Raw genomic sequence first — 24,163 nt, 5'->3', positions numbered from 1 at the left:
GTGTTCCTCAGATCACTCTGTCCATGCTGTTTGTCCCCCGCATTGTTGGCCTACCTTCTCTTTAGGAGTGGGGCAGCACCCTTGGGGCTCTATCCCCGCCAAGCCCATTGACCTTTAAAACTCCAGTTTTCAAGGCCTGCTGGTTCGAAGAACTCACTAAATCACAAAAGTCAGCCCCTCTCATTTTCCCAGCCTGTGTCTTTGGGGGAAAATGTTCTTGTGTGTTTCCCTGTGTACTCTTTTTTCTCTTGCATTTCTCTGCGACCATGGCTCCTTCTTCTCTGCAGGACCAGTGATCTCCCATAAACCACATCTCCACATTTCCTACCATGTGGTCTCTTCTCTCCCTTTAGTTGTGAAGTTTTATCAGCCTTTAGGTTGATTTTTGGAGTATTTAGAATGACTTGATAGTTAATCTAGCTGTGTTCCTGGGACAAGATGAGCCTAGGTCCTCCTCCCCTTCTGCCATCTTCTCTCTCTTCTTTGCATATTATAATTGTATTGTTTATAATTCTCTGAAATCATAGTGTGTCTATTCCACTTACTTGCATTTATCCTGGAAGTGGGATAGTTAAGCTGAGCAGCTTTTGCAACTTTTAGAGAATGGAACTTTAAATATATTCAGTGACTCACTTCTTTCCTTAGATATAGCTTTTAAAGGGAAATTAAAGTATTCATGGATAAATTATTTTTATAAAACTTCTGCATTTTTTTTTTCTTTTTTATAAGGGAGAGCACACGCACATGTGTATGAGCTATGGGGGAGGGGGAGAGAATCTTTTTTTTTTAATTTTTAAAGATTTTATTTATTTATTTGAGAGAAAGAGAGAAAATGAGTAGGGGGAACAGCAGAAGGAGCAGGAGAAGCAGACTCCTGCTGAGAAAGGAGCCCAAGGTGGGGGTCCATCCCAGGACCCTGGGATCATGACCTGAGCTGAAGGCCAACACTTTAACCCACTGAGCCACCCAGGCCCCCTGGGAGAGAGAGAATCTTAAGCAGGCTTCATACCCAGCTGGAGTCCAGTGTGGTTCTTGATCTCATAACCCTGAGATCTTGACGTGAGCCCAAAATAATAGTCAGGTGCTTAACTGACTGAGCCACTCAGGAACCCCAGCTTTTACATTTTCTATTCTCATTTTCTAGTGAGAGAAAACATGTATACACATTGAATATGTATTCTCTTGTTTTATTTTTTTGAAGTAAGCTCTGAGACCAGCTTGGGGCTTGAGCTCACAACACTGAAATCAAGAGTCACATGCTCTACTGACTGAACCAGCCAGGCACTCCCAACTATATTATTCTTAAAGCAACATTTTTTTTTTTAAATTTTTTATTTTTTTATAGACATATATTTTCATCCCCAGGGGTACAGGTTTGTGAATCGCCAGGTTTACACACTTCACAGCACTCACCAAAGCACATACCCTCCCCAGTGTCCATAACCCACCCCCTTCTCCCAACCCCCCTCCCCCCAGCAACCCTCAGTTTGTTTTGTGAGATTAAGAGTCACTTATGGTTTGTCTCCCTCCCAATCCCATCTTGTTTCATTGATTCTTCTCCTACCCACTTAAGCCCCCATGAAAGCAATATTTTTTTAAAATTGGTCTTTTGAAGTATCATTACTGTTGTTGCATAAATTTGGCTCTATGATGTTTTTCATGTTTTATGGGATATCTTATATGTATAAAAGAATATATATGTGTTATAGTATATGTAGATAAGTGCATATGTAAATTATAGCAGTTTAAAAACTTGTGTAGTCTGATATTTTTTAACAGCTTTATTATAAACCACATATGATACCATTCATTTGTGTAATATACAATTGAATGTTTTATGGTGTTTACAAAGTTGGTGCAAATGCCATTGCAGTCAAATTTAGAACATTTTCCTCTTCCCCAAAAGAAACTCTGTTCTTTTTAGCCCATTTCCTCCCCAAACTCCTAGGCATAACACCAACTACTACTCTACTTTTTTGTGGGTTTCTCTGTTCTGGACAGTTCATACAAATGGGGTTGTATAATATCTGGCCTTTTGTGATTGTCTTTTTTCCTTTAGCATAGTGTTTTTGAGGCCCATCTGTGTTGTAGCATGAATTAGTGCTTCATTTCTTTTTATAGCTTACTAATATTCTAATGTAAGATACCTACATTTTGTTTAATCAGTTATTAATTAGTGGATATTTGAGTTGATTCCACTTTTTGGGCTATTATGAATAACACTGGTTTGGGCTTTTGCATACAAGTTTCTATCTGGACATGTTTTCATTTCATTTCTCTTGTGTATGTACGTGGGAGTGGAATTGCTGGATAATATTGAACATCTGTGTTTAAACATTTAAGGAACTTCCAGATTGTTTTCCAAAGTGGCTGTATCATAGTACTTTCCCACCTGCAATTTATGAGGGTTTCAATTTCTTTATATATTTGCCAAGACTTGTTAATGTCTGTTCTATTGATTTTAGCCATCCTTAGAGGGTGTCAAGTAGTATCCAACCATGGTTTTGATGTGCATTTCCTTAGGGACTAATGATGTTGAGCATCTTTTCATGTCCCAATTGGTCATTTCCATATCTTCTTTGGAGACATGGCTGTTCATATCTTTCATTCTTTTTTAAAATTGTGTTTGTCTTTTTATTATTGAGTTGTAGGAATTCTTTATATATTCTGGGTGCAAGTTCCTTATCAGATGTATGATTTGCAGATATTTTCTTTCATTCTTTTGGCTTGTGGTTTTAACTTTTTTGATGATATTCTTTAAAGCACAAATCTTTTAAAAATTTTAATGAAATCTAGTTGATACACTTTTCCCTTTGGTTGCTTGCACTTTTGGTGGGCTAATTAATAAGGATTTACTTAATTAACCCAGGGTCATAAAGATTTACCTCTGTTTTTTTCTTACAAGAATTTTATAGTTTTAACTTTTACTTTTTTTTTTTTTAAAGATTTTATTTATTTATTTGACAGATCACAAGTTGGCAGAGAGGCAGGCAGAGAGAGAGAGAGTGGAGGAAGCAGGCTCCTCACTGAGCAGAGAGCCTGATGTGGGGCTCGATCCCAGGACCCTGGGATCATGACCTGAGCCGGAGGCAGAGGCTTTAATCCACTGAGCCATCCAGGCGCCCCTAACTTTTACATTTAGATCTATGATTTATTTGGGGTTATTTTTTGTATATAATGTAAGAAAGCAGTCAACTTCATACTTTTGCTTGTAGATGCCCAATTACCCAGCACATTTGTTGAAGAAACTATTATTTCTTCATTGAATTGTCTTGACATTCTTGTTGAAAATCAGTTGAATGCAACTATAAGGTTTTATTTTTGGGCTCTCAGTTGTAGTTCATTGGCGTGTGTTTCGGTTTTTATGTTTTTATGCCAGTACCATACAGTCTTTATCATAGTAGCTTTGTGTGGTAGATTTTTAACTCAATAGTATGAGTATCCAACTTTTGTTTTTTGCTCTTCTGTGTCCTTATGTACTTTTAAGTAAAATTTGATTTTTAAATTTGTAACTTTAAATAAAATTATGATCTTTTCAATAAAATTTTAAGCTAGGTAGTGAAGTTATTTTTATAGTGCTTTGAATATAATTTTAAAATGTTATGAACTGATTCTTTCAAGCTTTATATTTGCTAATAAAAAATAATATTCTAAGCTTTTTCCATAACTTTTTCTTTTTTTGTCCATCTTTCTCTATTCTAATACCTTATCATTTGAGCAGCAAATTTCTAATTTGATATTACTACCTCTTTTAATTCAAATACTTTTGAATCTTTTTTTTCACTGTAAGAAACGAAGCAAATAAGACTCATGTATCCAGCAGGTCACATTGAATATTTTTATTATTTAATTAAAGTAATACTGCTATATATTTTGGAAAATTTAGAAGTTATTAAAAGTCTTTTGGATAAAGAGACTTTTAGATATTTTAATCGTGGTATAGAATAACATGTAGTAGAAATATATACAGTATTGTAAAGTCTCATTTTCTTGATTTCAGTAATAAAGTTATTCATATGAATGAATAACTTAAAGTTTTTTCCTTTAGGCCATTGCATTACCTCCTATAGCCAAGTGGCCATACCAGAATGGTTTTACATTTCATACCTGGCTAAGAATGGATCCTGTAAATAACATCAATGTGGATAAGGATAAACCATATTTATATTGGTATGTATTTTTGTAACTTAGTGTTGTTATCTTACTTGGTTAGTGAGAGAATATTTAGAGGTAAAATGAAAATTATTCTTTGTAGTTTCAGAACAAGCAAAGGTCTTGGTTATTCTGCTCACTTTGTTGGGGGCTGTTTGATTATAACATCAATAAAGTCAAAAGGAAAAGGCTTTCAGCACTGTGTGAAATTTGATTTTAAGCCACAAAAGGTATGTGATCTTACTAGTTAAGTTAACAAGCTATGCTAGCCTTCACAATGCTTTGTTTTAATATTAAGGACCTAATATGTGGTAGAGATCCCAACTCTGTTTATTCTGTTTTGGGAAATGAAGTATTAATCATTGGACAATTTAAAAGAATTAAAAGGGGAAAATATCAATGGCAGTTACTTTAGTAATGGTGGTAATAGTAGTAATGTGTGTTTCTTTTGTGCCTTAAAATTTAGAGATGAATGGTGTGTAGGTACATATAAATAAATAGATAAAACAAATGTGGCAAAATGTTGACAATTGTGGTATCTAGAATGGTGAAAGAGGGCATTTGTACTGAACTTTTAACTTTTTGGGATATATTTGAAAATTTTCATAATAAAAAGTTGAAAGATAATTTCACAATAAGTTTTTACCTATTGAGAATTGCCTTGATTAAATAATGTTCCAGAGGTTGAATATTGAATTTAATAAGGGTAGTCTTATTTTATTTTTAAATTTAATTGTAATTTATAATTTAAATTTTACTTATTACTATCAATGTGGCCAAGTTACTGCAAGAATCGTAATCTTTTTTTTTTTTTCAAACTTTTTATTTATTCAGTGGTATATGGTAACTATAGTGCATATTTATAACCGGTGGAAGAATAGTGAGCTTCGTTGTTATGTGAATGGTGAGCTAGCTTCCTATGGAGAGATAACATGGTTTGTCAACACCAGTGATGTAAGTAATTTGAAAAAAATCATTTTAAAATCATGAACTTTTAAAATAAGAAAAATATACATTGAGTATAAATTTTAGAATATAATAATGGCAGAGTTTTATAATGATAGTTTGGCTAGGATATTAATATATTTATAGAGTAGAACTGTGTTCATGTGTCACATAAGGTATTACTCAGTCCTTATTATGAAATTATTCTGGATAGGGTAGAGATGAGGATTTATAGGTAACAATGGGTATATATTGAAAGTGTATCATTGGTTCATTTATCAAATTAAAGTTGGGAGCTCTGTGGCAGAATTCTGATCATTTTATGAATGAGTTAGATGATACACGCTCATAAATTTTCCAGATAATTCATAGCTGCTATAGATGACTTACCTAATAATGTTTTCAGGATTGAAAGAGGGATCCATATATATTAATCTCAGATTTTAAATAGGAATTAAATTAAAATTTTTTTTCCTCACCAATGACATTTTTTAATAGAAAGCTTGAAAAATACAGATCAGGACAATGATTACAAACGATTCCACCCACTCACTATTAAATGCTTCTTTTGTATCCTATGCTGCACATATTTATATATTATTTAATGATAATCTTAGAAGTTCAGGTTGTTGTAATAGATTTAGGTTTGAATCCCAGTTCTATCACTTCTAAACTATATGATCTTATTAATCTGTTAGGTCTAAGTTTCTCCACCTGAAAATGGGTGTAAAGTAGTACCTCTCTGAAGGTTAATGTGGTAACTGAATGAGATACTTACTGTTCACAAATCTGTTAGCACAATGCCTTGTACAGAGTAAGTGCTCAGTAAATGTTAGCTCTCATTTTTTTTTTAACACAGGGGATCAGATATATTTATTATTATTATTATTTTTTAAAGATTTTATTTATTAGATATCAAGTAGGCACAGAGGCAGGCAGAGAGGGAGAGGAAGGGAAGCAGGCTTCCTGCTGAGCAGAGAGCCTGATGCGGGGCTCGATCCCAGGACCCTGGGTTCCTGACCTGAGCCAAAGGCAGAGGCTTTAACCCACTGAGCCACCAGGCGCCCCTATTTATTATTTTTTTAAACTGTTTTTTCCTTATGTTAATCTTTATTAAGTGCTTCTTGTACTCAAGGCATTGTAATAAATATCTTTATTTTCTAAAAACACTGATATTGCAAGGTAAGTACTATTATAATCTCCATTTTATAGGTAAGGAGACTGAAGCACATAGAGATTAACTTGTCAGGATCAGCAGCATGTGACGCATTGATTTGATTTAGGTGGCTTATCTTCAGAACTCAAATGTTAACAGCTTTTCTGTATTTCCTGATGTCAATATGTATATATTTTCAACATTCTTTCTAATGGTTTTGTCACTTAAGAGGATACTTTTAAAGAGATGTGAAGAACTTTATTTTAGTTCCTCTGTTGTACACCATGGGTCTTTAAAATGTGGTTTGCAACCTAAATGTTAAGAGAGGGTTTTTTTTTTTTTTTTAATGTTAGAAGAAAAACATACACCTGCTTTCTGGATTTACATATTTCTCTTGAGAGATTTTATTTACTCCGTGACCTCACCCATTATCTATAGCTCGATATCTGCAAAAATCTTTCTTTATAATTTTAACTTCTTACCAAACTTACAGAACCCTGTTGATAGATGCTTCTCCATTCATATTAGCTTCATCCATATATATATATATGTATATATATATATACATATATATATATATATATTAAGATTTTATTTATTTATTTGACAGAGAAATCACAAGAAGGCAGAGAGACAGAGAGAGAGAGAAGGGGAAGCAGGCTCGCCGCTGAGCAGAGAGCCTGATGCGGGGCTCGATCCCAGGACCCTGGGATCATGACCTGAGCCAAAGGCAGAGCCTTTAACCCACTGAGCCATCTAGGCACCCCAGCTCCATCCATATTAACTCATAGAAAAGGCAGATTGATTATGTCCTAAATTTAATTCATGATTTTCCTTCTTGTAACAAAGACTGCTTCTTTGCTTGCCCAAGTATGAACCTTCTCTGACTCTGATTTCCTACATCCACTTTTCATCAAGTTTTATTTATTGTACTTTGGAAAACTTGTATTGTCTACTTTTCTGTGATGTCTTTCATGATCTCTACAGTAGGTAACAATGAGTGCATGAAGTGAAATGCTAAGTGAATTATTTTAATCTCCCCAGGTTGGTTTAGAATGGACAAAGCATTTATACCAATATTTATACCAGAACATTTAAGCAAATAGGTTGTTATTTTTGGAGGAGATAATTTTTGTTTTTTTCTCCAATAAAATATATTTTCTTTCACAGACCTTTGACAAATGTTTCCTGGGCTCATCAGAAACAGCGGATGCTAATAGAGTATTTTGTGGCCAGATGACTGCGGTTTACCTTTTCAGTGAGGCTCTTAATGCTGCTCAGATATTTGCTATTTATCAGTTGGGCCTGGGATATAAGGTACTTTACTTGCTGTTCACTAGTTAGCCAGTATTAATTGAGCTTTTTTAAAAGGGAGGAGATGCATGGGGCAACCTACCTAGGATTATAAAACCAAATGTCAGAGTAATCATAGGTACCACTGGTAAGTTACAGGAATCTGAATGAAGCGTACTTGAAAATTTTTGAGGGAAACATAGTATACTTGTCATATGTGGGGCACTGTGCAACTACTAGCTCAAGTTTCAGCTTTAGTTCATGCTGCATTTCTTTGATGGTGTCTGTCTTTGCATAACTACATTTTCAACAGTTGCTATGATAAAAAACAAGTACCATGTGGAAATTAATGTGGAACAGGAAATGAGGATGATGGTGTGAAATCTGATTACAAATTTGAGAGTTCATGCAGTGCCCAAGATGCATAAAAAGTAATAAATAATTTTGCCAATATAATAGTGAAAGAAACATTTTTTTTGACTTGTGCCTTAAGTTTTTTAGATGACTATTAAATTGTTAAAATACAAAATTGTTTGAGCTGAATCACTTAATATTTTGATCTAAAGCATCATAGACAATTACTGAAATGCTAAGACTGTCATGAACTAACACAATTTGGAAACCTCTCTGTTAAGCCATTGTTAGTCTAGTTTGGTTTCAGGGAGCAACTTAGTTTGCTATGTTCCTTTGAAAACAAAATCTGTTTTATTGAGTTTAATACACACACACACACATATTTATACTGTTACAGTGAGTAAAGTATACATATTTTATTTTATTTATTTTTTAAAAAAGATTTTATTTATTTATTTGACAGATTATAAGTAGGCAGAGAGGCAGGCAGAGAGAGGGGAGGAACGAGGCTCTCTGCCAAGCAGAGAACCTGATGCGGGGCTCTATCCTAGGACCCTGGGATCATGACCTGAACAGAAGGCAGAGGCTTTAGCCCACTGAGCTCCCCAGGCACTCCAAGTATACATATTTTAATTAGTTTTGACAAAAGTATAACTACCACAACAATCAAGAAATAGAATATTTTTGTTCCTGCAAAAGGTTCATTGTCAATTCACATTGCAATGCAAGGGGCGCCTGGGTGGCTCAGTGGGTTAAAGCCTCTGCCTTTGGCTTGGGTCGTGATCCCAGAGTCCTGAGATGGAGCCCCACATGGAGCCCCGCATTGGGCTCTCTGCTCAGCACGGAGCCTGTTTCCTCCTCTCTCTGCCTGCCTTTGTGCGTACTTGTGATCTCTGTCAAATAAGTAAATAAAATCTTTTTTAAAAAAATTGCAATGCAAAAGGTTCATTGTCAATTCCTCTGTCAATTCCTTCCACTTTCTAATCCCTCTGCATTCCTGTTGAGAGAAACCACTAATCTGTCACTTGATTAGATTTTTTAAAAGGTTCTATGTAAATGGAATCATGCAACATGACTCCTTGGTGTTTGGTTTCTTATGAGTCATACATGTTGCTTTGTTGTTGTAGCTCCTTTCTTTGTATTGCTTAGTAGTAGTCCATTGTATGACTTCATCACAATTTTTTAATCCATTGTTCTGTTGATGGACATTAGGGTTGTTTGCAGTTTTGGCTGCTGTGATTAAGCTGTAATGGATATTGGTGTATGAGTCTTTGTGCTGACACATATTTTTATTTCATAAATATATGAGAGTGCAGTTACTAAGTGATAATGGTAACTGAAATTGTCAAATCCTTTTCTGAGGTAGTTATATAATTTTACATTTGTATAAGCAGTGTAGGATTTTACTACTTGTTCCACATTCCTAAACATCTTATATTGCTGGTCTTTTTAATATTAGATGTTTCAGCAAGTATGTAGCAGTATCTCATTTTGGTTTTAATTTGCACTTTTGTAATGATTAGAGATTCCAGGCATCTTTTCCTTGCTTATTGGTCATTTGTGTATCTTCCTCTTTGAATTTTGTTCACATCTTCTGCATATTTTTTTTTGGCTCCTTAGTGTTGAGTTTTGAGATTTCTTTATATATTCTGGATATAACTCTTTTATCAGTTGTTTGAGTTACAAATATTTCTCCAATGGTCTGCATCTTGTCTTTTTTCTTTCCTTCCCTCTTTTTTTTTTTTTAAGAAATTTTCTTTATTTTTTTAAAAGATTGTATTTATTTATTTGACCCAGAGAGAGAGAGAGAGCGAGAGATCCCAAGCAGGCAGAGCATCAAGCAGAGATAGAAGGGGAAGCAGGCTTCCTGCTAGCAGAGAGTCTGATGCGGGGCTTGATCCCAGGACTCTGAGATCATACCTGAGCTGAAGGCAGAGGCTTAACCCACTGAGCCACCCAGGTGCCCCAAAGATTTTATTTTTAAGTAATCTTTATATCCAGCATAGGGCGCAGACTACAACTCTGAGATCAAGAGTTGAGTGCTCCATCGACTGAGCCAGCCAGGTGCCCTGTCCCCATGCCCCTTTATTGTGGCTTTTGAAGAACAGATGAATTTTTTTTTTTTAAAGATTTTATTTATTTATTTGACAGAGAGAGATCACAAGTAGATGGAGAGAGAGGCAGGCAGAGAGAGAGAGAGAGAGGGAAGCAGGCTCCCTGCTGAGCAGAGAGCCTGATGTGGGACTCGATCCCAGGACCCTGAGATCATGACCTGAGCCGAAGGCAGCGGCTTAACCCACTGAGCCACCCAGGCGCCCTGAAGAACAGATGAATTTAATTTTTATAAATTCTAGTTCATCAACTTCTTTGGTTATTGCCATGATTTTTATATCCTAAGAAATCTTTATCTATTTCAAGGTTGGAAAGATTTTCTCTTGTTTTCTTCTCTTACAGTTTCAGCATTTATATTTAGGTTTATGACCCATTTCAAGTTAATTTTTGTGTATGGTATGAGATAAGGGTCAAGGTTCATTTTTATTGCATATGTGTACTCTGGTGTTACCAGTACTAATAGTTTGTAAATAGTATTCTTTCTTTATTGCCTTACCTTGGCATCATTGAGGCTGTATTATATTTCAGTGACTTGTATGTTTTTCTTATGCCAATACTGTATGTATTGTCTTGGTGAGTGTTAATTTCATAGTAAATCTTGAAAGCACAAAGTCTAAAACCCTCAACTATTTTCTGTTTCAAATTGTTTTGGCTTTTTAAAAATTTTTTTATTTTTTTATTTTTTAAGATTTTATTTATTTATTTATTTGACACATGGAGAGAGAGATCACAAGTAGGCAGAGGCAGGCAGAGAGAGAGGGGTAAGCAGGCTCCCTGCTGAACAGAGAGTCCGATGCAGGGCTTGATCCCAGGACCCTGAGATCATGACCTGAGCCTAAGGCAGAGGCTTAACCCACTGAGCCACCCAGGTTCCCCTGTTTTGGCTTTTTTTAAGCCCTTTGCATTTCTAGATATCTTTCAGAGCCCACTTAATCATTTTCTACAAAGATGTCTACTGGGATTTTATTTAGCATAGTAATGAATATATAGATCTGTGAGGGGCAAATTGGCCATCCAACTGATACTGAGTTTTCCAGTCTGTGAACATGATGTATCTCTCTATTTACTTAGTTTTAAAAAAAATTCTCTTGGCAGTTTTTTGGTTTTCATTGTATAGGCCATATATACATTTTGTTAAATGTATTAGGTATTAATGTTTTTTGGGTAATAAGTTGTATTTAAAAATCTTAGTTTCCATTTATTTGTTTCTAATATATAAATACATAGTTGAATTTGTTTATTGACCTTGCTAAATTTGCTTATTAGTTTTACTAGCTTTTTTACCCGCTTGTTGTTCCTCAGTTTCCTACACATTCATGTAGACTATAGACTATAAGTTTTATTTCATTTCCAGTCTATATGCCTCTTCCCTTTTTTGCATTATTATACTGGTACCTCATACCCCTATTCCCCTCTAGTAACCCTCAGGTTGTTTCCTATGGTTAAGAGTCTCTTATGGTTTGTCTCCCTCTCTGATTTCTTCTTGTTTTATTTTTCCTTCCCTTCTCCTATGATCTCTGTTTTGTTCCTTAAGTTTCACATATGAGTGAGATCTTACAGTAACTGTCTTTGGATGCCTTTTATTTCTTTGCCTAATAGTCCTGACTAGAACCTATACTATAGAGCATCTTGAGGATTTTATGCTGTGTGAAATATACCAGTCATAGAAAGACAAATCCTGATGATTCCATTCATATGAGAGATCTAAAATAGCAAACCTGTAGAAACAACGAATAGAATGGTGGCTGCCAAGGGCTGGGGGAGAGAGAAGAGGGGAAATTTCTGATCAGTAGGTATAAAATTACAGTTATGCAAGATGAATATGTTTTAGAGATCTGTACAACATTGTGCCTATAGGTAACAATACTGTATTTTATACTTAAGTATCTGTTAAGAGGAGAGATCTCCTGTTAAGGGTTTTTCCACAATCTAACTGAAAAAGAAAATAAAAACAGGAAAAAATGTTGAAAGCAGACATCCCTGTATTTTTACTGATCTTAGGAGAAAAACCATTCTTTTTTTTTTTTAAACCATCATTGTAGTGTTTGCTATTAGCTTTTCACAGATGTTCTTTGTTAATTTGAGGAAGTTCACTTCTATTCCTGGTTTATTGGCTGTTTTCATCATGAGGATGATGAAATATAAAAATCTTTCGTATGTTGAGTGTTTAATGAAGTAATGTGTTGCTTTGAGTATTTTGTAAGGATATTGTTTTTATCTTAATTGTATCATAGTATTTACACAAGAATATTATTTCAATAAGTTAGCAGCAATTCCTGAAAAGTGTCAGATTCTTAGTTTTAGTTTTGTGTAGATTTAGTTTAGATTTGTTAGTAGGGGTAATTTATTTCTAAATTCCACACAAAATAGCAAAAATGTTTGTTGTGCTATTTCTTTTAAAAAATGCACCTGCTAATGTTGAGGTACTATTCTTTGAATAGTAGTGGAGACTAAATTTTTTTTTAATTGAACTAGTTTCTGATCTTTACTGTGCCACAAATTATCTTTCTGGTCTCAAAGAAGTCAGTTAATTTCTTTGGACTTTCTCAGTTTCTGCCTTTGGAAAATGCGTTATATAATCTCCCAGATCATATAGCTATATATTAAGTTCGTAAATAGGTTAGCTGTTGTAATTTGCCCAAATGACATTTCCCCTCAAAAGCATTTATTAACTTGTTTAAAAGCATGTATTTCAGTTATGCCAACATTCCCATTATTATTAGCTTTTGTGAAATGAAAAAAATTGAATATTAAATCAGTGCTTTGGAATTTATTAACAGTTTATATAAGCAGAAATTTAGAAAAATGATGTATTTAATAAAAGCTTTTTAAATGTTTCATGTAGAAGCCAGAAAAGTAAAGACAGTCTTACCCTGTTATACATTTTATTTTTTTATTTTTATAGTATTAAAGCAGAATTCACAAGTTGAATTAGGCCAAGATAGCCTAATTGTCCATGGACAAATGAATGGATAAAATGTGGTACATATGTGTAATGGATTACTGTTCACTTTAAAAGGAAGGAATTCTGACATGCTGCAGCACGATGAATCTTGAGGACATTATGTTAAATCAGCAAATAAAAAAATACACTAGGAGTCCATTTATATGAATTATAAAAAATAGTCACACTTACAGAATCAGAAAGTAGAATGGTAGTTCCCAGGGAATGGGGAGAGGTAGAAATGGGATATTGTTCAATAAATATTGAGTTTCAGTTTTGCATGATGTACAAGTTGTGGAGATTGGTTGCACAATAATATGCATACTAATACTACTGTACTGTAAACTTACAAATCTTTAAGATGGTAAATTTTGTGTAACATGTTAAGCACAATTTAAAAAATCCAGAAAGACAAAATACAGTGAATAAAAAAAAAGATACAGTACCTGCTGTAGGACAGTAAGTTTTGCATTTTTTTATTGTAAGGTTTTAATACCAAGTTGAGTTCATTTCCATTATATGTTTAAAGTGAACACAGTGCACTTTAGAATTAACAAACAGGGTTCTTATTTGATATTAGGAAAATTATCAAAGATATGTTCCTTAAATTTTTCTATCTGTGGTGATTTGTATTTAGATTTTCTTTTTGTGGTATATTGTCTTAATTGTTCCACTTTTTATTTTAGGGTACATTTAAATTCAAAGCAGAAAGTGATTTGTTTCTTGCTGAGCATCACAAACTTTTATTGTATGATGGCAAACTCTCTAGTGCCATTGCATTCACATACAATCCACGTGCTACAGATGCCCAGCTCTGCCTTGAATCATCCCCCAAGGACAATCCTTCAATTTTTGTTCATTCACCACATGCACTTATGCTCCAGGTACTAGCTATAATCTTTTTTTTTCCTTAGCTGTAATCTTTTAAGGATATTTTTCATGGTGGATTTTGGTGTATTACTGAGGTGTATTAGGTAGTGTCTATTAAATATATGCAATGTAATAGTATATTGTTCTTATTATGCTTTATTTTAATTATTTTGAAAAATCATTAGCATCTTTACTGTATCTTCTATTTCATAAGGATGTGAAGGCAGTTTTAACACATTCCATTCAAAGTGCTATGCATTCAATTGGAGGAGTACAAGTGCTATTTCCACTTTTTGCACAGTTGGATTATAGGCAATATTTATCTGATGAGGTTGACGTGACTATATGGTGAGTGGCTTTATTTTTTTTCTGTAATTTGATGTGAGAATTACTTTCATTACTGTTAGCTACACAGTGTTTTTTCTCCCTTTTAAATTTATTCTAGGGTTAAAAGAGAGAATATAATTTAAAGAAATTTGTGAACTATAAATGTTACTACAAATTCTATCAATAATAGTAATATTAATCTAAATTATCAGTAGGAAATATGAAAGCTGTAAACATAATAAACTTGTTTTGAATGAATTTGGAAATAATGATTTAGCAAAATTAAATACTTTTTTTCTGTCATTCCTATTTAAAAAGATAAGTTATTTCAGGTTATTACATGGCAGTGATTTATTACAGGGATTTAGCTTTTTATTTTTAATCATTGCATATAATTAACTGAGCTTTGGTATTTTTAAAAAAATTATATTGTACATTGGACACATTTGTCTTCTCTCTTACAGTATAGATTCTGAAAAAGGTAGAGACATAGGAGGACACAATATAAAACCTTGAGGGGGTGTCTAAATGAATTTTTCATGACTGTATATTCTGTGAGACTAGTAATTATGTTTAATGTATTTATTATTTGAGTAAATGAGTTTTCCATTCTTTCTTTTTAGAATTCTCTCATTTCTGCTTTTATATATAAGTTGATATCTACTATCAGTGTATGTATTTAATGATGTAGTAATTTTTTTGGAATTATTTTTAGGCAACAAAATGACTTTTTTAACTCTTTCTTTTTTTTAATTGTTAAGTAATTTCTATACCTAATGTGGGGCTCAAACTCACCATCCTGAGATCAAGAGTCACACACTCCACTGGCTGAGTCAGCCAGGCACTCCAGCTTCTTTTATTTTCCCTAAGGAATGAGCTATCAAATCAAGTACTTAGGGCATTTATTTATTCATTTATTTAAATTATTTAGTTTTTTAAAAGATTTTTGTTTATTTGTTTATTTGACAGAGATCACAAGTAGACAGAGAGGCAGTCAGAGAGAGACGGCAGGAAGCAGGCTTCCTGCTAAACAGAGAGCCCGACGTGGGGCTCGATCACAGGACCCCGGGATCATGAGCTGAAGGCAGAGGCTTTAACCAACTGAGCCACCTAGGCACCCCTACTTAGGACATTTAAAAAAATTAAAATTATTCTTGACATATTGCTACTTCATAAATTTTTTGTGTGTTCGGGTTTGAAACCTTTGTAACAGAGCTCAGTTATTTTTTCTTGGTTATCTCCTTTTTTTTTTTTTTTTTTGGTTTTTGTTTTTTAAACTTTTCAAAATCTTTATTGGAATAGCTGACATTTTAAAAGCACTTTTGTGGAGGAGGAGGTTGGCTGCCAGTCAGGCTCTCTTTTTTTGTGGAGATATCTAGAGCCTTTGAGAAGGAGGTGACAGCTGACCTTATTCCATTCCATTTTCAGTATCTCTAGAAGTTGTGAGGATGGGAGCATGACTGTAGCCCCTATTCAGTTTTAAGTCTTTCCAATTGACTACTGAATCATGATTTTCCTGTCGGGATAAGGTACAAAATTCTAAAGTTAGTGTTTGAGGACTTCAGTTAAGTACAATTTTACTTATTTTTCCCTTCGTGAACTCCATTCAAACCAGGCCAGTCTGGAGCCCTAACACATACTGAGTGTTTCTACCCTAGTGTGTTTGCTCTATGTATCTTCCCCTTTGGCCTCTGTCTAAAATTGAATATACTTGCTAATTGAATATACTTGCTAAATTATATATATTCTTTAAGGACTTCATATACTTATGTTAGTTGTTTTATTACTTGTTTTTGGACATTGCTAATTTTTCTCTAGTTCATGCATGTTTCCTCTTGTTGTTTTCTAAGTAATTCATTTACTAATAGGTTGGTGATTAAGTATATGGGATAAATAATTGGGTAGGTCCTAATTCTGCATTGAAATTTTAGTACTGAGATAAAGTTGGAGAAAATTTTATTAGAACTTCAATTTCCTTGAAATCGAGAACATTTTTTTTTTAAGATGAAAGACTGTATCTAATAAGCCCCCCACCTTTAAAAAAAAGTATTTTTTTGGACAATTGCCTGTTTTCTTATTTTAGTTCAACTTTGCTGGCTTTCATCCTGGAGTTGCTGAAGAACTCAGTTGCTATGCAGGAGCAGATGCTTGCCTGCAAGGGCTTCTTGGTAATAGGATACAGTCTTGAGAAGGTAGGGTATGAAATGCTTTACATTTTCTGGTTTTCATTTTCAGGCCATGGATTTGGTCTCCTACGTGGTTGAGAAATTTTTTCTGCAAGTATGTCTCCTTGGTTACATAAAATTACCAAAATTAAAATAACCTTTTGTTTTTTGACCTTGTCTCTATTGCTTTATTAGAGAAATGTAGCATTGTGTCTCATGGCGTCTTTAACTTTGAGCATAGTTTGTGGGCCAACTTTTTTCTGATATTGACAGCCTTTAATTTTCTTTCCTTGCCTTGTATTGGTAGTATTGGTAGTGAGCTTTTTTTTTTTTTTTTTTTTTTGTAATGGGGGGGTGTGGGGTTGGGGGAGCAGAGAGAGACAGAGAGTGAAAGAGAGAATTTTAAGGAGGCTCCACACCCAGTGCCGAGCTGGATGTGGGGGCCCAGTCTCACAACCCTGAGATTGCGACCTGCATGGAGATAAAGAGTCAGTTGCTTAACTGACTGAGCTACCCAGGGGCCCTGGTAGTGACCTTTGAACTACCTTTTTTTTTTTTTTTTGCAGTCTTCCAAATCCCATGTCAGCAGAGCAGTACTTGAACTTTGTCTTGCATTTTCAAAATATCTGAGCAATCTGCAGAATGGGATGCCCCTACTCAAACAGTTGTGTGATCACATTCTTCTTAACCCAGCTATATGGATTCATACCCCAGCCAAGGTAATATATATATACATATTTATGTATATAGATTTTGTTTTACTATTTTATCAAGTTCTTGTAGTTGAGAAGAGTGATAATTATGAGGATTTTCTTTTATCCTTTCACATGCTATCATGTAAAATTTCAATAGGTTGTGTTTTTTGATAAGCATACTTTTTTTCTTTAGGTATATTTGCAAGTCAGTGTATCTTTTATTTTTTTGTAGAGCAGTGGTTTTTTTTTTAAATTTTAATTCCTGTGTGGTTAAAAAAAGTGTTATATTAGTTTCAGGTGTACAATACAGTGATTAAACAATTCTGTACATTACCCAGTGCTCATGACAAGTGCACTCCTTAATCCCTGCTACCTATTTCATGCATCACCTCACTCCCCCTCCCCTCTGGTAACCATTAGTTTGTTCTGTAGTTAAAATCTGTTGCTTGGTTTCTCTTTTTTCCCTTTTGTTTGTTTCTTAAATTCCGTATGAGTGAAATCATGTGGTATTTGTCTTTCTCTGACTGACTTATTTAACTTAGCATTATACTCTCTAGGTACATCCATGTCATTGCAAATGGCAAGATTTCGTTCTTCTTTATGACTGAATAATATTCCATGGTAGAGATGTACCAATCATCTTTATCCATTCTGTCAGTGGACACTTAGTCTGCTTCCATAATTTGACTATTGTAAATAATGCTTCTATAAACATAGGGGTGCATAATGCCCCTTGAATTAGAGTTTTTGTATTTTTTTGGTAAATATTCAGTAGTGTGATTACTGGATTGAAGGGTTCTATTTTTAATTTTTTGAGGAACCTCCGTAGTATTTTCCATGTAGGCTGCACTAGTTTGCATTCCCACTAATGGTGCAAGAGGTTTCTTTTTTCTCCACATCCTTGCCGACACCTGCTTCTTGTGTTGTTGATTTTAGCCATTTGACAGGTGTGAGGTGATAACTCACTGAGTTTTGACTTGCAGTTTCCTGAGGATGAGTGGTGTTAGCATTTTTTCCTGTGTCTTTTGGGCATTTGGATGTCTTCTTCAGAGAACTGTCTATTTCTTCTGCCCAATTTTAATTGGATTGTTTGTTTTTTGGGGGGGGTGTTGTATAAATTCTTTATATATTTTGGATATGTAAACTCTTTATTAGGTAGGTCATTTGCAAATATCTTTTTCTATTCATTAGGTTACCTTTAGTTTTGTTGATTGTTTCCTTTGCTGTGCAGAAGCTTTTTATTTTGATGTAGTCCCAGTGGTTTAGTTTTGTTTTTGTTTCCCTTGCCTCAGGAGACATATCTAGAAAAATGTTGCTATGGCCAAGTCAGAGAAATTATTGCCTGTGCTTCTTACAGAATTTTATGATCTCAGGTCTCACATTTAGGTCTTTAATCCATTTTGAGTTTATTTTTGTGTATGATGTAAGAATGCTGTCCAGTTTTGTTCCTTTGCATACTGCTGTCCAGTTTTCCCAGCACCATTTGTTGAAGAGACTGTTTCCACTGGATATACTTTCCAAGACATCTCAGTATTTTTTTTTTTAAGATTTTATTTATTTTATTTGACAGACAGAGATTACAAGTAGGCAGAGAGGCAGGCAGAGAGAGAGGGGAGGAAGCAGGCTCCCTGCTGAGCAAAGAGTCCGATGCAGGGCTTGATCCCAGGACCCTGGGATCATGACCTGAGCCGAAGGCAGAGGCTTTAACCCTCTGAGCCACCCAGGCACCCCGACATCTCAGTATTTTAAAAAAATAGAGCTATAGTCTTTATCTTCTGTTAAATCAAAATTTTGAGAGAGACTTTTATTTACTAAGTATAAATTGATACTTTGATTTACTAAGTATAAATTTGATTTTTACTAAGTATAAATCAAAGTTGGACAGTTCCAATGTAAATACAATGTTTCCTATCAACTTTAGCTCTGTTCTGTTACCAGTATGCATACATATCAATGTGTACATATGTATATATACATATGCATGAGTTTAATTCTGCAGGAACAGTTGAAATGTCACCTGGTTTTAAGGCTTCCATGATATACTGGTCTTCTTTAATCATTTTAATTCACATGAATTTAAATGATTAAATACAATTATATTTGTACTCAACTTATTTAGTACTGTAATAATAAACCAGTTACTTCTAAGTGAATATAATTTGTGATAAAGTATATAAATAAAACTTTTGTTAAGTCCTAATGTTGTATTAAATTGCCTTAAGAATATTAATTGTGGTAGTGTTCAGGAGAACTTGAAACAAATTTTTGTTAAGTTGCATAATTGTATCTGCCTTATCTATAGTTTTTGTTAGAAGTATCATTTCATACCTATTAATTTCCTCTCTCCCTTTCTCCCTGGTGATCCACTTAGAGTGTTTATCATTGTTTAGGTTGGAATCATACATACTTATTTTAGTTGTCAGAAAAAAAATGCAGACTTTCTTTACTTCTGGACTCATAGTATCTTATTTTCAGTTGGTCTTTGCAAATGTTAAAGAGAAAAACAGCTGCTGACTCTGATTGCCATTTGGAAATAATCAAAGGAGGCAGCTGGAGGTTATACCTTTTTATCTCTGGGTTCAATTTTGACCTTTTTTTCTTCTATGACCCTCAGTCTTATTTCTTTTCAAGGATTGTTTCAAGTTACTTTTTAAACCTTTTACTAGACACTTTTTTTTGTTTTACTAAGCAACATATTTGTAAGGCTTTGGATCTCTTTTGATGTGGTGAAAAAGCCTTTTATTAGATACTTAGTTGTAGAGGAATATTTTTAAAATTCATTATATCATTTTCTTAGGTTTCTGGTATTACACTCTATTTTTTACCTCTTCCTTGTTAATAATTTTAATTTTGTTTTTTGAATTTATAATTGATTTGTTAATATTAAACTTTCCTTGTTTTAAAAACACTGTTTTGTGTATCCATAAGGGATTATATCTACTTTAATTGTATTATTAATTGTATTATATGGAAGTTTTTTTTTTTTTTAAAGATTTTATTTATTTAGTTGACAGAGAGACAGTGAGAAAGGGATCACAAGCATGGGGAGAAAGAGAGGGGAGAGGGAGAAGGAGGCTTCTTGCTGAGCAGAGAGCCCGACTACAGGGCTCAATTCCAGGACTGGGATCATGACCTGAGCAGAAGGGAGACACTTAACGACTCCAGCACCCCTACTTTAATTGTATTATAAAGATAGTTCTAAAATGGTTTTCTGAAGTTTGTTTGCACAGTTACAGGGAGGAAGGTAATTTTTAAGAAAAAAAAATACAACATGATGCATACAAAATGAGGTTTAGGGTACAGATGAGTGAGCATAAAGTTTAAGCTTCATTAGCTTCATGGTAATTCTACCTGTGGTTATGAAAGGTGAAGGTATGTATGTATGGATCAACCTTTGCTTTTGGAAAAGGATGTTTACTCTGATGGTATAATATCCATTCATCTTCTCAGAGACTGTCTTTTTTTTAAATGTTTTTATTTTTTAAAAAATTTTATTTATTTATTTGAAAGAGAAAGAGATTACAAGTAGGCAGAGAGGCAGGCGGGAGGGGGCGGGAAGCAGGCTGTCTGCTGAGCAGAAAGCCCAATGTGGGGCGCGATCCCAGGACCCTGAGATCATGATCTGAGCTTAAGGGAGAGGCTTAATGCACTGAGCCACCCAGGTGCCCAGAGACTGTCTTTTTAATGACCTAAATGGAGAGATGAAAGTTCTTGTATAAAATAGTCCTTCATTTGTTGAGTAACTGCTTTATGTTGGGCACTGTGGATGCTATGGTGAACAAACAGATCTAATTCTTGCCCTTATAGAATGCCTAATGGAAAAGACAGATTTTAACACATACAACTTGTATGGTTATTGGATTATATAATGAGTAAATGAGTAAATATTTATTCATTGTTAGCTTATGAATAATCTTGAGATCACCATTCTTACTCATCTCAGTATGTTGATATTAGAGCCTTTTCATTTTTCAAGAGACAGACTTTTCTTCAGTTTTTCATTTTTTATCACTATCGCTTTTTGGCCAGAATTCTTATGTTTTTAACATCTTACTCTCCTAAGATTATTTCTTAGCCTCAAACTGTGCAATAATTTCCCATTGTTTTCACAATAAAGTAGTCCCTTTTCTAGCATAAAGTTTTCATGTCAATCATGTCCTTTCTGAGCTTTCTAGATTAAAAACTCTCAGTTATCCTCAGTGGCTAGGCAAGTACTAAAATGTAAAGCCAGAGCAGAGGCTCTCAATCTTGGCTGCCAGTAGAACCTGTTGGGAGAGGTTTTTTGTTCTTTTTTCTTTTCTTTTTTTTTTTTTTTTTTTTTAAATAAAAAACAATTCCACACCCTCTACTCCACATTGTGTTTTATTTGATCTGGGGTAAGGCCCAGGCATCAGCATTTTTAAAACATGTTTTTCGGGTATTCTGTTGCACAATCAAGATTGTGGAGCATTTTATAAGATCTTGGGAAGCCTATTGTTGTGTGATTTACCATTTTCCCTGTTTGAATTTCTACATTCTATCTATCTTACTGCTAATCTTCAAAGTCTACCTTAATACCTATTTTATTAGTCAGGCTTTTTTGAGTATTTTAGCTTATCTTATAATAATTTCTCTGACCTCCAAATTGATTCTAATAACTCTTTGCTACTCATTTTGCAGTTAATTACATATTTTGCAATTAGTTACATGGAATTAATTACATACATACTTATGTTTCTTTTTCTTTCTTTCTTTCTTTTTTTTTTTTTTTTAAAGATTTTACTTTTAAGTGATCTTTATACCCAGTGTGGGGCTGGAGCTTACAATCCTTAGATCAAGAGTTGTATGCTCTACCAACTGAGGCAGCAAGGTGCCCCTTTATAGATGTGTTAATTCTAGACCTTTTTTTAAAAAAAGATTTTATTTATTTATTAGATCACAAGCGGTTGGGGGGTGGGGAGGAGGACAGAGGGAGAGGGAGAAGCAGGCTTCCTACTGAGCAGGGAGCCTGATGAGGCAGGGCTTAATCCCAGGACCCTGGTATCATGACCTAAGCTGAAGGCAGATGTTTAACTGACTGAGTCATCCAGGTGCCCCAGTTCTAGAAAGTTTTTTAAAAGAATTTCCTTAAGTAATTTTGTGTTTCAATAGGCATCTTTATTACATTGGTTTTTTACTTAAATTTAATTTACTTAAATTTACTTAATTTAAGTAATTTACTTAATTACTTTTTTACTTAATTACTTAAATTTACTTAAATTCAACTGGATTTCAGCTATTGAGAGATAATGTATATGTCCTTGTATTTTTATAATATATCACTAAGCATTGTTGGATATAAATATTTTCTAAATGACTGAAATAGGATGGTAAAGAATTTGAACCATGAAGAAAAGTGTTATATGGCCTCAATGGTAAGTAAACTGGGCCTATCCATTTGAATAACATTGGCTGCATCAACATAATACTATTTTTCTGCAAGACAATGGGATATTCCTCATATATATAGTTTTCTGAACTATAAGGATCATAAAATTGAACCTCAGTTTTAAGTGATTCAGAATCTGCCACTCTTTACTGTATATGATTACTGATTGACTCCCTGATTCATTTAACTTTGTTTATTTTTGGGCATCTGGAAGATAGGTACCTAATTTGTGCTCTCTAACGAAATTACCAGGTAACACTGACATATCTTGCGGGTTGAAAGTGAAAATGTCATCCATGTCTAGGAAGGTAGCATAAATGTTCCTTTTTTAAATGACTGAGAATAGGGGCACCTGGGTGCTTCGTTCAGTGGGTTAAAGCCTCTGCCTTCGGCTCAGGTCATGATCCCCGGGTCCTGGTATCGAGCCCCGCATCTGGCTCTCTGCTCAGTGGGGAGCCTGCTTCCTCCTCTGTCTCTCTGCCTGCCTCTCTGCCTACTTGTAATCTCTGTCAAATACATAAATAAATCTTTAAAAAAAAAAATAAAGACTGGGAATAGTTTGGTCTTTGGTTAGGGGGCAAATATGTATGTCCTACTTAAAATTTTTCCACTTATAAAGTATATCTACTAGCAATGAATTGAAAAATTCTTGATTTTGACACAGTAGTAGAACAAAAGCAATCTTTATGTTGTGCTGTTGTGCTACAGTACTAGATTATAGCAGTAGGTGAGTTTTAAAGCTGTTATTTTACTGAAATTTTGTACTAGTGTGAAATGTTTGGTGGTAGAGTAGTACCTATAATCCTATAATCTTTTGTTTCTATTAAGAGCTTGTATTTTGAAGTTACTAAACTCTTATGTGTTTATTAAAATAATTTGGAAATAAGACTAGTAGGATCTTTTTTTTTTTTTTTAAAGATTTTATTTACTTATTTGTCAGAGAGAAAGAGGGAGAGAGAGAGAGCACAAGCAGGGGGAGTGGCAGACAGGGGGAGAAGTAGACTCCCTGCCAAGCAAGGAGCCCGATGAGGGACTCAATTCCAGAACCCTGGAATCATGACCTAAGCTGAAGGCAGACGCGTTACCAACCGAGCAACCCAGGCATCCCAGTAGAATCCTTTTCTAATTAGAGGATAATACTGATAAACATGTTGAGGGATTGTAATTTTATAATCTTTCTATCAATGAGCTATTACAACAGAATTCTGTTTTTCTAACAGTCATTTCTTTTGACTTCTACCTTTATTCTTTTTGAGTTATTCCTACTTTTTCTTTCTTTTTTTGTTATCTTCTACTTTTCTGTAAAATGAAGAAAATTTCCAGCTTTTTAAAGCAACTATTCATAGTATGGTTAGTAAGCTTATGGTAAAGACATTATATATGCTCATGGATAATTGCTGATTGCTTAATAGGAATAAACAGTTATTTCCATGGAACAGTGCTATAAAAATTTGGTATATTAGGGGGTGTTTCCTTTATAATGTTACTGTAAAAGTAGCATTTACCTGGTTTAGCTTTATAAGGAATATATGTGCTTTTGTGTGTGTATGTGTGTGCATGTGTGTGCACACGTGCCAGTGAATGTGTGTTATCTGTTAGCATGGATGTTACCATCAAGCTTTCATCTTACTTTGTGGAACAAGTATGATCCAAGTAAAGCAGCCTGAGAGTATTACTGGAATAATACTTTGTGGAACAAGTATGATCCAAGTAAAGCAGCCTGAGAGTATTACTGGAATAATA

At 34.2% G+C, this 24,163-nt stretch overlaps 1 protein-coding gene across 4 annotated transcripts in view; it reads left to right on the top strand.

Annotated features, from left to right (window-relative positions):
- Window positions 1-24,163, top strand: part of LRBA (LPS responsive beige-like anchor protein) — a 729,505-nt gene that overhangs the window by 101,781 nt on the left and 603,561 nt on the right. For all 4 annotated transcript variants that reach the window (XM_059373625.1, XM_059373604.1, XM_059373615.1 and 1 more), the window contains exons 6-13: window positions 4,049-4,170; window positions 4,256-4,382; window positions 4,987-5,106; window positions 7,424-7,570; window positions 13,643-13,840; window positions 14,041-14,174; window positions 16,237-16,345; window positions 16,885-17,037. In XM_059373625.1, coding sequence (XP_059229608.1) covers window positions 4,049-4,170; window positions 4,256-4,382; window positions 4,987-5,106; window positions 7,424-7,570; window positions 13,643-13,840; window positions 14,041-14,174; window positions 16,237-16,345; window positions 16,885-17,037 — 1,110 coding nt within the window. The remainder of the gene's footprint in view (window positions 1-4,048; window positions 4,171-4,255; window positions 4,383-4,986; window positions 5,107-7,423; window positions 7,571-13,642; window positions 13,841-14,040; window positions 14,175-16,236; window positions 16,346-16,884; window positions 17,038-24,163) is intronic.

Source organism: Mustela nigripes, chromosome 1 (assembly GCF_022355385.1).
Source record: "Mustela nigripes isolate SB6536 chromosome 1, MUSNIG.SB6536, whole genome shotgun sequence".
Classification (NCBI taxonomy): domain Eukaryota; kingdom Metazoa; phylum Chordata; class Mammalia; order Carnivora; family Mustelidae; genus Mustela; species Mustela nigripes.
Note: the sequence above shows the minus strand (reverse complement) of the source record. Positions and strands in the feature narration are given on the sequence as shown.